Source organism: Candoia aspera, chromosome 15 (assembly GCF_035149785.1).
Source record: "Candoia aspera isolate rCanAsp1 chromosome 15, rCanAsp1.hap2, whole genome shotgun sequence".
Lineage (NCBI taxonomy): Eukaryota > Metazoa > Chordata > Lepidosauria > Squamata > Boidae > Candoia > Candoia aspera.
Window position 1 is genome coordinate 11191683 of NC_086167.1, and position 14364 is coordinate 11206046.

Consider the following 14364-nt stretch of genomic DNA (forward strand, 5'->3'; position numbering starts at 1 on the left):
CCTGGTGAGCAGTGCAAGCTTCCCCAGAAAAGAGGTGGGCATCTTTTATGTGATTAGGAGCTGCATTTAACAATGGTACGAAACACACACACACACACACACACACAGACACCAGATATGGACAGTAGAGAGTTTCTTTTTCCTCTACTGTTCTTTTAAACCCACATTAAGCCTCTTTTAGCTCTCTCAAAATGGGGGGAGGGAATCAGGAACTTCAGAATGGTGAGAACCCAAAAGCTCATCACACAGCCAGTAGTTGATTGGCAGAGAAAGACAGACTAGAAAGAAGTAGAAAATTCAGCTCCTAAAAATAGGAATAGCAAATTCCACAAGCAAGCCTTTGGATACTCCCTGATGCTTTACAGACGAATAAGCCAGATTTGTACCTCTAGTTTATGTTTTGAACCACAGAAACAAGCTATTTGAGATAATTGCAGAGGCGGGCTGGAGGGAGAATTCCAATGGCAAGATAGGACTATACTGGTAGCTTAAACTAAAAATTATGGTTCCAGGGAACTTTTCAACTAGTACAGCCATGTGACATCAGTATCTCCTTTCTTTTTTTTTTAACTAATTAATTAAAAATTAAAAGTATTGTCCAGTAAGTGGACAGAGGAATTACCAAGGTTGTATAATTAGTGCTCAGTATACCATTGATTGAGAAACCAGCCATAACAAACAAAGTATTTTAAATGATTTTAACAATATGAGAAGGATTTGAATTGCTAAGTGCCAAAATCGCCACTGTTTGTTGTTTAAAAATACCAAAAGAAGAATTAAAAGCATGGATAAATATTAGTTCCTCTTGAGCCAGGAAAAATGCAGAAGGGTTTGGGTTACAGACACTAGGTTATAAATAGCTGAATAAACTGTAATTTTGCTTGTTAGGCTTCAGGTGTGAGCTGATACCTTGAGCTCCCAGTGTGTTAACACAGGCTTGGTTAAGAAAATAGTAATAATTTTTACTAAGCCTGCCATTGTTCTCATGAGCCTTTTAGTTGTATATTCTCCATTCACTAACAAAACAGAATGCTGGGAAATTCTTGTCCTGCTATTGTGTAAAAACATCCTATGATCACTTAAAAAAAATAGTTCTGCAGCGGGTTATTTTTCTATCCAACACAGAGAGTTGGGGTTGAGGAAAGCTTGCATATTATAAAAATTGCAACTAGAGATTGGCTCAATTTATCAGCAGCTGGCAAAGTGGTTTACTGCCATAAATAATAAGTGATTCTCCTGAGCAAATGATATATTCTCATTCTGGGATCCAGCAAACCAAGATGTGTTTGAGGAAATGACTTTCTGCGCTGGAAGGCTGAAAGCTGATAAGTGTGAGCCATCTATCGGCAGCTTTGCAATATTGTCCTTGCTTTGGTGAAAGCTTGAGGTGCTTGGAGAAACCCAGTCCTGGTTTCCCTCTTCCTCTGCTTGAGTTTGATGTGTTAACAGCATCTGCTTGCTTGCTTGCAAAACCTCTTTTCCAGGTTTTCACGATGCATGTTGCCAAGACTCTAGTTGGTCTTTCTTCCATTAAAGCCAATCCTTTGCTTTGAGCTGGCATAGCTTCCTCTTGCTATAATCTTGGCTGTCCCACCACAGCCCCAACTTGTGGTCTAAAAGTAGCCAAGAATATACCTGTGGTTCATGGAGAGCTGGCGAAAAAGAGAAGGTGCATTTTGGACTTACCGTTACGCTAGCTGAAAATCAGAGTTTAAGCTGAGCCTTTGTAATATTTAAGTTCAACAAATAGTAGGGAGTTAGTTAATGTCTCCATGCAGGTTTTATGGTGCCAAAGATGGATGTCTAGTTCACACCACTGCATATATTTCACTAATTAACTGTTCATTTGTTCGGGGCTGAGAAGTTATTATGCACATCTATACAGATAGGTATATTCTGCAGACGGACTTTTTTTTTCTACAGCATGTTCTTTCAGTAAAGGTTGGGTTGTTCGTTAGTTTGGTTTTTTCCCCCCTTAATTCCATAGGTGTATGTTGAAATTGATTCCTATTTGTGGTACTGTATGTTTTTTTTTTAATCTAATTGGCTTTTGGATACAGTTGGTGATTATCCCAGGAGGATGAAAGTAGCAGACATGGTTTTTACAATGAGGAGATGTGATTGGAATATTCTATGGGATTGTTCAGTGAAATGTGTACAAAAACATTAATAACCAACAGATGTAGCTGGTGCAAGAAACTGTGCTAATTTCAGTATGTTGGACCCATCTTGGACTCTTCTAATATTGGGGATTGAGGTGTTAGGAGGGGAATAATCAAATTCTCATTGGATAAATGGAATTTGCTTTTTTAAAAATTCTCTGAAGGCAGAAAAACACCAAAGCTGCTATACGGCAGTTTGTAAGGAGTCGCTTTGGCAAGATGGTGAAGAAATGTGGGGAATAAATAAAAAAATAAATTCCATGTCTACCCCCCCCCCCACCTTCCAGCAGAAGACTTCCCTCGCCAGATCCTGCTCTTAGTTGCTAATTTCGGAAGTGTTTTTTTAAGTAATTAAAAGCAGATTAGTATGAGCAAATACATAAAAATATTCTGTGCTGTAGTTCTCCCCTCCCTTTCGTTAACTAGCCTTTTAAGAGTGTCTCTATTGCAGAAATTTCATTTGATTAACTTTATGAAAAAATAAATAGTTTGCTGATTTCTGAACAGAGGGGGAAAGTCTTGCTGTGTTGAAGATTGCACAAAAATGAGAGCTTAATCAAAGATTTGAGTTGCCATTTTTTGCAAGGAGAACTCTTTTTTTTTTTCTTCTATTTTTATCTTTTAGCACCACTAAGGGAGATGTAATTTGCTATTACGGAAACAAAGGAGACCCCGAACCTGTCTTCCTAAATCCCGGTGGGTTATATCGGAAAACAATGGGTACCTTGATTTATTTAAAGCAATGATGTGGCTGATACCTGCATTTGTGTTTTGCCATGATAACAGAAATGAAGCAAAGGTGCTGAAGCTTGAAGGGAAATGTCATGCTTTGAGAGAGCCAGACTTGGACTAGCTACTTGTTCCAAACTTTTGACTAAAATCTAGAAAGACTTCTGTTTCTAATACTCATTTCATTAACTTCGGTGTTTAAGTTTCAAGATGGCATGCAAGTTGGGAGACTTGTTAGCGTAGTTGCTGATGGTTTTTCTGTATGTGAATTATGAGAGCTGTTGGTTCAACACGTCTGGAGAACAACCAGTTGGGGAAAGCAAGCACATTAGCCACCGTTGGGGTAAATGGCTCCAGTGGGTCATTTGTTATAAATTTGTTTTATATTTCCGGCATTTAAAAAAACATAAAACAATTAATTTGGGATTCATTGAGAGCTACCTTCTAGAATTCAAGATGAGGTGATGCCATCTTTTCAAAAGAAGAAGCCGAGCGTTCTTACTTGTGACTTCCTGTGCTTTAATACAGCATTAAAAGAAGAGTGGTCAATTACGCACACCCCCAGCACACAACAGTAGGGCAAGAACGGGGGACACAAAGGATCTAGCAGTGATGTCCTTGGGCTTTCCACTTCACATTCTCTGTGAAGCAAGGTCTCAACTGGGAGAAGAGCTGATGCTGAACAGTTGACTTCCTTACTTGCACAGCTCATGCTTATTTTTTGCATTGTGGTCCAGAAATCCAGGGGGGTATTAGAGAAAAAAGGAGAGAAGTACAAAAGAGATTGGCTGTCAGCCCCATGGTTGCTGAGAACTGTTAAGGAACCTCTTTGCATTTGGAAGGGATAAAATGCAATTGATAAGCTATTTACCTCTTTTCCTGCGTAAGGTATGTTACAATCTATTCTCTAAACCATAAAAGGAATTTACTCTCATTCAGCGAGGCTGTCCACTGAGCTATAGAGTGGCAGTCAGCAATGTAGCACATACACTACCTCTTGATGGCATCTGTGAAATTCCAAAATTAACTGGATTCATTTATTTTAATAATAAGCCCAAACCTCACCTGGCTGCTAAATCAGGAGATGTTTTGGGGTCCTTTCCAAAGAACACACAGGACTTCAGGCAAGAATTTGAAATTTTGCTCAAGTTCCCTTGAAATTTTGGCCGCCTTGGAAATTTCTCAGGCCAGATGATCTAAAATTGCATTTAAAAAAAATTAAACTACAATTTAGAACTAGTATTTTATAATTAAGATTTCTAGCAGTGTATGCTCCTGCCTGCCCTGGTCTTGGGTTCAAGCTTCCAGTGGCTTTTCAACCACGGGTTTGTCTTAACTACTTAACTGCATTAAGGAGCTACGTAGGAACACGGGTACCAGCAGGATGAAGAGCTCAGGATTTGGGGCACTACGGGCGAGTGCTGGCAGAACTGAATGTCCGCTGGATGCAAAGAAGGAGATTAGATGGACAGTCCTTAGTCTGACTGAGTGTGAGCCCTTCTTGCCAGCGTATCTTTGTTCGGGTTGATGGAGATTGTAGTCCAGTGACACCTTGTAGAGAGTAAAGAGGAGAATCTTGACGGAGCGAGGGAAGATCCATTAACAAGGCAAGTAGATCGACCTGGCTTAAGCCCTTACGAGGAGGGAGGGTTACAAAACTTCTCAGACAGTCGCCCCCCCGGTTCACATGAACGTAAAAGAGGGAGGAAGGGAAGCATGTTCAGACTTGCAAGATTCTGTTCCTATAGCCAATCTTAATCGAAGTCTGCTTCTTGGCCTGATCTACCCTGAAGGGCTGACACGCGTGAGGACCCAGTGGCATCTTCAGGAGGCCGGGGGGTGGGGCAACTGACTTAAGCAGCAGCATGGCATTGTAACACAAACCACAGTATTGCACACCCAACCCCAAAAGGCAGAGCTTGCATTGAGAGAAGCACTATTGTCATTCTGCAGCACTGCTTCTTCCACTGTGTATATATGTGGGGCCTCCATGAAAACAGAATTAATAAAACAAGCCAGGGAATTCTTTGATTAAACCGTGATAAATCCTTTGCTGGGTAAAATAGCTGTGAATGTGCTATTAGCATTTTCCGCTTACAATATTTTGCTCCCAGCAAACTGATTTTTGTGATACTATACTGTGGCATCCGACTTGACGTCACGGCTTTTATTTCACAGCTTATCTGTGGCCAAAGCTCTAATTCTCTGGATAATGAAGCCTAGTTATCGCACTGAAGCATATCCCTTTTCTGCAAGTCTTCCAAACATACACAGTAGACCTTTCAGATTAGCTAGGATATATTTCGTACAATTTCATTCTCCTAATCAAAATCAGCGAGTACATATTTTGCTATATAGCTTATATCCCTTCTTATCCTGTAAGCTCAAAGTGGCTTAACAAGAATTTCTCTCTATCCTAACATTTTAGTTTCCTATATTTTTCATGAATGGAAGACACACAGACCTTCATGTGTTGCTGAACCACAATCTCTACCACCCCCTCACGATTCACCATGTTGGCAAAGGATTTAAATTCAGCAACATCTGGAGATCAGTAGGTTCCCCATCCCTGCAAGTTTGTCTTGCGATTTGGGAAACTTATTATTTTTTTTATTTATTTGGTTTGATTTGTTCCTCTCAGCTCAGAGCTGACCACTAAAAACAAAAGTTTTTTAAAATGTTAAAATCTGATCAAACAGTTAATGATAAACATTCAAACTGGGGAAAAAAACATAGCTAAAGAGGTAGGTTCTGAGCAGAGAAAGTGGAGGGCCAAGTAATAATCAAATCAGACCTGGTTCTGTTCAATCCAGTTTGGGTTCCTAAAACACATTGGTGCCAATTGATTTGGATGCATTTGTATTTGAGAAATCAGATCAATTTTGCACGGTCCTAAGAATCAGTCCCACAGACAGCCAGGCCCTAAGCCACATAGGGTTGTAGAGATCACAACCCACATCTTAAATTGTGCCTAAAAAAACATTGGTGACCACTGCAGATCTCTCCATGCATTATTCTGAAGTGATCTGCTTAAACCATAGACTTGTATGTATAATGTATCCGTAATATTTGCCCCAATTAATGCAGATTCATATAGTTTCAAAGGGAGAAAATAGTTCAGCCATCACAGTTTGGGGTGAGATTAACCCGGCTTTGTTTTTCATTCTGTGGCCAACTCTGATTGGCTTTGAGATTGAATCCAGGTGTAGCCACCATGCATGCGTTACGTAAAATGGCAATGGTAATGCCCACAGTGAGTTGGGCTGCGACAAACAATTTTGCCAGTTTCTGTGTTTCTGCTCAAACATAGGGAGCTCATTTTTTGTGCATGTCATGAACTTGTCACCGAGGGAAGCAGGTTCTTCTTGTTTTGTTGGAAAAAGCCTGAACATAGATTTCACCTCACCATGCAGGGATATACGGCTTGAGCAATTCTCTGCTGGATACGCCATGGAAGAAGCTTCAGTATGGAAAGCAGATTTTTACAGATGTCATCAGGCACAGTCAGAACCTCAAGAAGGAAGATCTGGTTCAGGAGCTCATTAAAGTGATGAATAACCAGGACCCGTAAGGCTCCATGTCTTCTCTCGCTTTGCTTAAAACCATTATCTTGGTGATTGCAGATGTTCAACAGTCAAGGATATTGGGAGTTGTAGGCCATCAACATCTGGAGAGTCATAACTTCCCTTGCCTTGCCTTGACTGACAAACTGACTTAGTCGAGGGGTGGTGGTGGCATTGTCCCCAACAAGAGTCTAGGACATTTAGCACACAGTGCATGTGTTTGCTACAGACTGACCCATCTTACCTTGGCCAGGTTCACATAAGAAGGTACCATGTCATCCATCAAAGTGATATTTGCTTAGAGGATTGACCTGGTCCATGGTGCACTGTTTAAATAGGGAGACTGGAATGGTTTGTGATCATCTGTGAACTTCATGGTTGATCAGGGATATGAACCCAAGCTTCCTGCCGCTCTCCATGAGCACCTATCCATAGACCTGCTTGCATTTTGGACTCTTCCTTGAGGGCAACACACTGGGGTCTCCAATGAACAACTACACTTCAGGATTACTACTGCGCCAATAAATACCCATCTAAGCACAGGAAGTGGGGAATTTCAGTTACATAATCTCTGAACTGGCTTCTTTCTGTCCAGTCAGCTGCCGGACCCTGCAATGGAGGATCAGGGAAAGGATTACGTCCTCCCATTCCTAAACAAGTACGCAGCTCTGTGTGTTCGTTGCCCAGGTTACGGAACTAGGTAAGAGAAAGACTTCACTGTTGTTTGAGTTACAGGTAGTCCTCACTTAACGGCCATTTGTTTAGTGACAGTTTGGACTTACGATGGCACTAAAGCCTGACTTGCGACCGGTCCTCGCATGTACGCCCGTTGCAGCGTCCCACAGTCACATGATTGCCATTTTCGAGCTTCCCAGCCGGCTTCCGGCAAGCAAAATCAGTGCAGAACCACATGGTTCACCTAACAACCATGTGATTCGCTTAACGACAGGGAATATCCCTTGCGTTAACTCAGTTGCTGTCAGGTAGAATTTATTTCTAAGGTTGCCAGAACACGAGAATTTTACCCTTGACTTTAATCTTTCCTCTTTGCGGAAGGGGTCGATTGTGGCGATGGTGGTGTTCTATTCTGTTTCTGTATTAAAAATAAGCATTTTGCACCCAAATAATCCGGGGTGAAATCTTGCCAAAGGTCCTGAATTCTACTGTGTAAAACAAAGAGACAGAATCTAAATTGCCCCATCATTTTCAATCCCATATTTAATTTTCCCTTCCTCCAAATTGTTTCTCTTTTTGCTACGTGATGGAGCGGGTAGACAGATGAATGAAGAATTAGGATCCCTGAAGATGATTCCATGAGAACTCCGTTAATCGTCCTGGAAATAAATCATCTCCCTCTGGCCTTCCATAGCGCAAATCCTGACTGTTTAGGAGAGCATCTAGAAATTACTTAGAACGCTAGGGGTGGTTTTGAACCCTAATGTATGTTTTATACTCTTTTAGCTTTTATTAATCCGACTGCTATTGTTGCATTATTGTTACGTGTACGTTGTTATCTCTTGCGGTTGACTGCTTTGCGTCTTTAAGAGCAGAGCACAATGCCAGTGTCAATAAATAAATAAATTTCCCCCTTTGCAGAGCGAACACAGTCATTCTCATCGATGGGGATGGAGACGTCACATTCACCGAACGCACCATGCTGAATGCTGATATTGACCAATGGAAGACGAGCACTTACCAATTTAAGCTGCAGATATAACAGCTTTCCTTCTGAATGAATTGCAAAGATAAAGTAAAGGGAAGCTTCTGAACTGTCAGGGCTGGGAGAAGAGTCCAGTAAACAACTAAAGAGAGCAGATAGTCTTTAACCTTGCCTAGAACTCTGTAGCATTCGGGGGGGAAAACCCAAACAAAACTCCCCCCTCCCCGCAAAATCCAGAACAGAACAATTTAAATAGAAAAGCAAACTCTGTCTAAAAATAAAACAGGCTACCTTTTGCACAAAGGGATCTGTGTCGATCTTGGGGGAAAAAAATTGCATATCTGCTTCAGCATAAACCCCCACAATTATTTCACTTGTTAATGAGAAACGCAGAGAACTCTGGATAATCTTGTACGGTATGCTTCTATTTTTCCGCCTTGCCTTTGACCGAGGACAGCTGGAAAGCGAAGTGATTAAATTATAGGGTGAATCTTAAAAAAAAAAAAAGTCATAATTCAGTATTGGTGCTGCTGTACCTTTTAACCAAGTGGCATTAGCTGCTTGTAAGCATTTGTGATGGTATAGAATTTGTTTTTCTGCAGAAGTGTAAGGATAGGAAAAATTCTGTGTGTTCACAGTTATTGGGCCTATGGAGAATCCTTGATATCAGGATTGTTTCTGCCTTCCTTTGATGGCAACACAAGAAGACCTGGTTTTAAGCATGACTGTCTTTTAATTAGCATTGCCTCTTTAAAACTGCAGAAAGAACTGATCAACGATACGTCTTGATCACAACTCGTTGGTCAAGAATCTTGCTCACTTAAAATTCCTTGGGGTTACTCTTAAGAATTCCTTTAAAGATCAAGCAATGTCCTTTCTAGATTCTAAGGCAGGAAAAGGGGGAAAAACATGTAAAGGGGTATGGCTGGAGGGCTCTATTTCCCATTTTAGTTAAATGCCTCACTTTGCTGATTTTGGGTTGTGTGAATATATATAAGTTGTGTTTTTGTGGGGGCTTTGTTGCAGAAACGGCAGCTGTGTCATTCCTGGGCCCTTTGGGAGGCTGATGATAATGCTTGCCTCTTTTTCAGACTAAATTCTTGCTTGGGTGATGACAATGCCCCAAGGGGAACTTTAGGTTCCGGTTTTATATCCGCCTACCTGGGAATAAATCCTGCTGAAGTCAAGCAGGCTTCCTTTTGAGTAGCTATGCATATGATTGCATTGTTCTCTCCAGTCACGATTCATAGCTGCACCCACCAGAAGCCACTTTGTCCTCTAGGCAAGTAGAGGATCAAGCACTGCTCAATTGCTTTAATTGCCCACATTTTAGGCTGCAGACCTGGGCCTGTTTTCTCTGAAGCCAGTCTTGTTGATCTCGGTAGGACTTCTGAACCAATACGTTCAAGGTTACACCGTTAGCTTTGCTTCTCAAATTAGGCTTTACCCAGCCATGCAGCACGAGCGCACGAAAAGCTGGAGAGTGAGGCAGCTCTTGTGGGAAATGAACACACCATGGTGAGGCTATGCGGCAGCATTGCCAATTTAACTAGAGAATGTACTGCCTGTAGTTTAATATGCTCCCTTGCAGCTGTGGAGAGCTTAAAGTAATTCCTTGAATGTTAGATTGCTTCCCAGTTGTCAGCCCACAGCCTGGAGGAGGTGCTTGAGTCAAGAAATATTAAAATCCAAGCCAGTTTTTCTCCAGGCAAACCCCATGGGTGAGGCAGGTTACTTAAAAACGGATTGCCAGAGTTTTATTCCCCTGTCTCATGCCGTATGTTCTTCCCAAGTTAGCATTCCACAGATTGCTGAAACCACCAAGGTTTTTTGCCTTCCTTACGGTTCTTGAAGATTTAATCAGTGACTTAGCCTATCTTCAGGGCCCTGGTAGCGACCAGCGAAAAGGGTTCTTACAGTACAATATGATGGGAAATTAGGATTAAGGTGGCAGCACACCAGGCATAGCAGAACGCCAATTTCAAAGCACATTACAATATCCAGGGGCCAAATTCTGTTTTATGACTGCATAGAAAAGGGCTGTAAATGCAAAGGATGGCCTTGAGTTCAAGAAAAAGGTAATTGTAAGGTTAGGCTTGCCACAGAAAGTTCTGGTGATGTTCCAGGGCTTGCGGTAATAGCCACATCGAGCAGGAACCTTGTGTATAAACGTGAATGTCCGTAAACTACCCCAAGTATACATCCTTTAATATGAGAATGTCCCTCTTCGAGTTGTATGGATGTCATTTACAAGAGCTTTTCACTTACAGGCTCCGTGTTGCAAGCTTGCTTTGAGAAGCTCATCAGTTCTTGGTTCTTATCAATCTTGTCCCCAGCTAGGAAATGATTGAGGATGGACTATCAGGAAATAAGCATTACTCAAGGCTGGATTTGAAGAGTTGGGCTGTTCTGGCTGTCCAGGTTGCCCTTCCCAAGAAGAAGGGCGGATGTGAAGATTTTCATCTTTGCAACCTGTGAATTTGTAGAAAATAAGCCATTCTACCCGATCATGTCTTCATTTTCCTGTTAGAGAGCTTCCCTCTCTCTATATATAAAAGGAATTTCCCATGTAATGAATTACCAGTGATCTTTCTGAATACTTTTAATTGTTTGGAATACCATATGCAGTTGCCAACATGTGATAAAAGCAGTGCAGTTGGCTTTTAGTAACCTGTTATCATTATCTTTTTGTGCTTCCCATGTTTAGCTGTAAATGACAGCTTGATTGTTGGCACAACATGAGCTTGTTTGATCAGTTGTTTTTAAAATGTATAATTGATATATCTAAAATATTGCGGAAGAATTCTGCAAACGGCTCAGATGTGATGTTCCTTTTAAATTATTAAAGAATTGAGCCTTAGGCGCACACTCAAGATAAAAATGGAAGAGGTCATAACAGCATCACAGAAACAGCCAAGGGAGAAGCAATATCATCTGAGGAGTTTCTCTCTCTCTCTCCCCCCCCTCTCTTTTTTTTTAGTGTAGTGAGGGCAATTGAAAGAGCAAGATTGAAGCTGAAAAAGTGAAAAAAGCATATACAACCATGCATGGTTGAGATTTGATCCTCCCTTCCTTGTAAGCCTTTAAAATCAGGGACACCCAATAGTGATGAACATTTGAATAGGTAAGAACTTCTTTACATATGAAAAATTAACAGATTTAATAACTTATTATCTCTTGAGACAAACCTGTCTTACAAAAAACACACAGGGTCTGAATATAACATACAACCACCATCACCTCTAGTCCTCGATAGCCTTGTTAACGTGTCTGACTCACCCTCCTTTAAATTCTTGAAGAGAGCCGATGAGCCATGATAGCCAACACACCCTTTCCCAGTTGGATACTGCTCAGATGTTTTGGAATGATGATAAACTTCACTGGCCCACTTGAACTGGGAAATTACGGAAATGTAAATCATGCATTAAATTAAAATCACACTGATTTTAAATGTCTACCTTCTGTAACTGAGGAAGAGAAATCCCTGATTGAATCGGTTGCTTAATTAATTCTTTCTTGCCCCCCTCTCCCCCTATCCAAATATTTTTTCCTGATGTTACTAATGTTCCAGATATCCTCTTTTGATTCTGAACAAGCGATAAGAAGCTAAATACAAGCACAGCTTGTTTGATTTATTGGATACTTGCAGCTGAGCATGCAGGCAGTAGTAAAGGTCTTTGCCTGAATCAAACGCCAGCTTTTTGGCATTTGGTTTTTGAAAGACAAGCCATCTTTCAACATTTGCTGGCCACCTCCATGTACATTATTTAAAAACTAGTAGGAAAATGGCTGCGTTCTTACATCAGCTATGTCATAGTTTGTGTAACCATAATTTGCTGAATAAACCATAGCTGGAATCTTGTATTTTTCTAAGCCATAAATCATGGTTTACAAGCCATAATGGCTGAGTGCACACAATGTCCTAAGCAAAAGCCAAACAATGATTAGTGTGATGGGCGAATCTGATCTGTCATCTACACTGGTGTTAACAGTAAGTGGGAAGCTGTTGAGAGCCAAACCATGGGTTGACCCGGAAGGATGTAGCTCTGTTCCATTCCAAAGCATGGGGTTGTAAATAAATGTCTTGATGCTACCTCAAACTCAGAAACCCAACCAAATAAAATCTCTGCTTATGTACAAGTGGTTCAGTTCTCAGCTAACCTTTGTGAGAACTAGTTTTTGAAGGCATTGAGGGTTTTTACGTGAGGGACAATTCAGATACTTTAGGGGACACCACCAAAACCTGCCATCTGGTATGGTTCGTTCAAGCACAAACCACGGGTGGGAGGTGGACTGCGTGATGTAATCTGATGTGTCTTGGGTGCTAATTGTAGGTTGCTTAGGGGCACTGAAAATGGCACTCACGGAAATTGTAGCAGGGAAAGACACTTCCAATTATTTTTGTACTATATTTGAAACTGGAAGCAGACTTAGCGATAAAGAAGTATGCTGCCCATTAATGTGGCTTTTGAGGAGCTGGCTAAAAGGATAATTTGGCCTTCGTATACTGAAATTAGGGGGTTGCTTGGGTGACTGAAATATGGCTTTTTAAAAAAATCTCTTTCAAAGCTTGTTTTATGTTGTCACATACACCTGTATGCAAATGTAGTCGATGAATAAACCGATGGATACTTTTTGCTGCTGTGTTAGTTTGTCTGAATGGCTATTTGATGGCTCTGAACTTTCCCCACCATCAAATGAAGCATGATCACCATCCATCTTTCAACTGATGTAAAACTGAAATCGGTTTGCCTGATCTCCCATCTCAATTGCTTTCCTGGCTGGCTGCAGGCACCCAATATTGGGTAACCAAGCTTAGATTTGATATGCTTTGAGACTGCTATAGTGGAATATCTCTGTAGCTCAGGGATTAATTTTTGGATTCTTGATGTTCATGCAGCTTGCTTCTCCTCTTATACCTTGTGACCAGGGCAGGTAAGATAATCGATGCACTAAAGGACAGCTGATGAATAGGACTTAAATGGCGAGTTTGTAGCAGTGCTAGGGATAATCCCAATTCCATATAAGTGTTTAAAGATATGGGAAGCTAGGATGCTGTGAACCAACTGCAGACGGGTATGGAGATAGCCTTGAAGATGAATTCAATGACTCTACAGATAGTCCTCACTTAACAACCATTTAGTGACGGTTCAGACTTATGATGGTGCTGGGAAAACTCACTTGCTGTTTGGGGGTTCCTGATCATATTGGGATAATATGCAAAAGTGATGGCTATATTTGAATGTACTTCATTTTATTTGTATATTTTCATTGATTTTACATGTTGGTCTTGCCTTGCATTTTGAGATGGTCAATTGACAAATTCATTAAGGTACATGAGTGAGTGAGTGAATGAATGAATGAATGGCTTGCTGGTGTTTGGAGCTGAGAGTCACTCTCCAAATAGCTTCAACATAATTTATACAAGAAAGAGAACCTCCACCCCCACCCCCCACCTCCAGCCCTGATATTCCTGGCTTAACCCACAACAGCCTTGCGTTAGTCAATATCCAGTACCTAACCAAGTTAGTTAAATATTGTATTTGCACAACTTGTTAAAGCTGGCTAAATTTAACTTAGTTTCATTTTTGGGGGTGGCTCAAAAGGCCCCTGACCCCAGCCCACTTTGTTAGCTTATGATTCACTTTATTATGCAAACCCCAAAATTAGCTGCAGTAAGGGGTGCTGCGTGGATGCAGTCTTTAAGGTGCTGCCGATTTTTAATGGTTCTTTTTCCCATTTTATTCTTGTCTTAGCTCCACTGAGATTTTAATTCGTGACAATAATTAGGGATTTAAAAGGCAGTGGGTACCCTTGGGGGCAGCTTGCTTGGTTATGTTATTCCTTGAACCCACATTTTCCAGGTTCACACAACACCCAGGCTAACGTGTCTTTTGGTGTGTGAATGCATGCAGGGCGCTCTGAATAATTAATAATCCTAACCCTCCTTGCTACTTCAATGCACTATTAAATAACCGCCCAGAATCGTCGCTATACGAGATGGGCGGTGAAGAAATACGATCGATCGATCGATCGGTCTGTATTTGCAAGTTTTTTGACTCCCGTCTGCTCCACTCTATCGTTTTCATTTTCTGCAATCTCGGGGCTGGAGATCCAGCTCCAACTGGATGGGTTCGTACGTGCGTTATTATTAAATTATTATTTATGACGACTGGCTTCCGATTAGCGAGCCCGTTGTTTCCCAGGACTTGACTGGCAGCTCCAAGGCCCGCCCTCCTGCACCGCGCCT

The 14364-nt window shown here is 41.2% G+C and overlaps 1 protein-coding gene across 2 annotated transcripts in view; it reads left to right on the forward strand.

Moving 5' to 3' along the window:
• The window catches only part of TANGO2 (transport and golgi organization 2 homolog), a 44333-nt gene extending 32921 nt beyond the window's left edge, over nt 1-11412 (forward strand). For both annotated transcript variants that reach the window (XM_063315956.1, XM_063315955.1), the window contains exons 6-9: nt 2788-2858; nt 6305-6458; nt 7050-7154; nt 8051-11412. In XM_063315956.1, the coding sequence (XP_063172026.1) occupies nt 2788-2858; nt 6305-6458; nt 7050-7154; nt 8051-8171 (451 nt within the window). In that variant the 3' untranslated portion in view covers nt 8172-11412. The remainder of the gene's footprint in view (nt 1-2787; nt 2859-6304; nt 6459-7049; nt 7155-8050) is intronic.
• The last annotated feature ends 2952 nt before the right edge of the window (nt 11413-14364 follow it).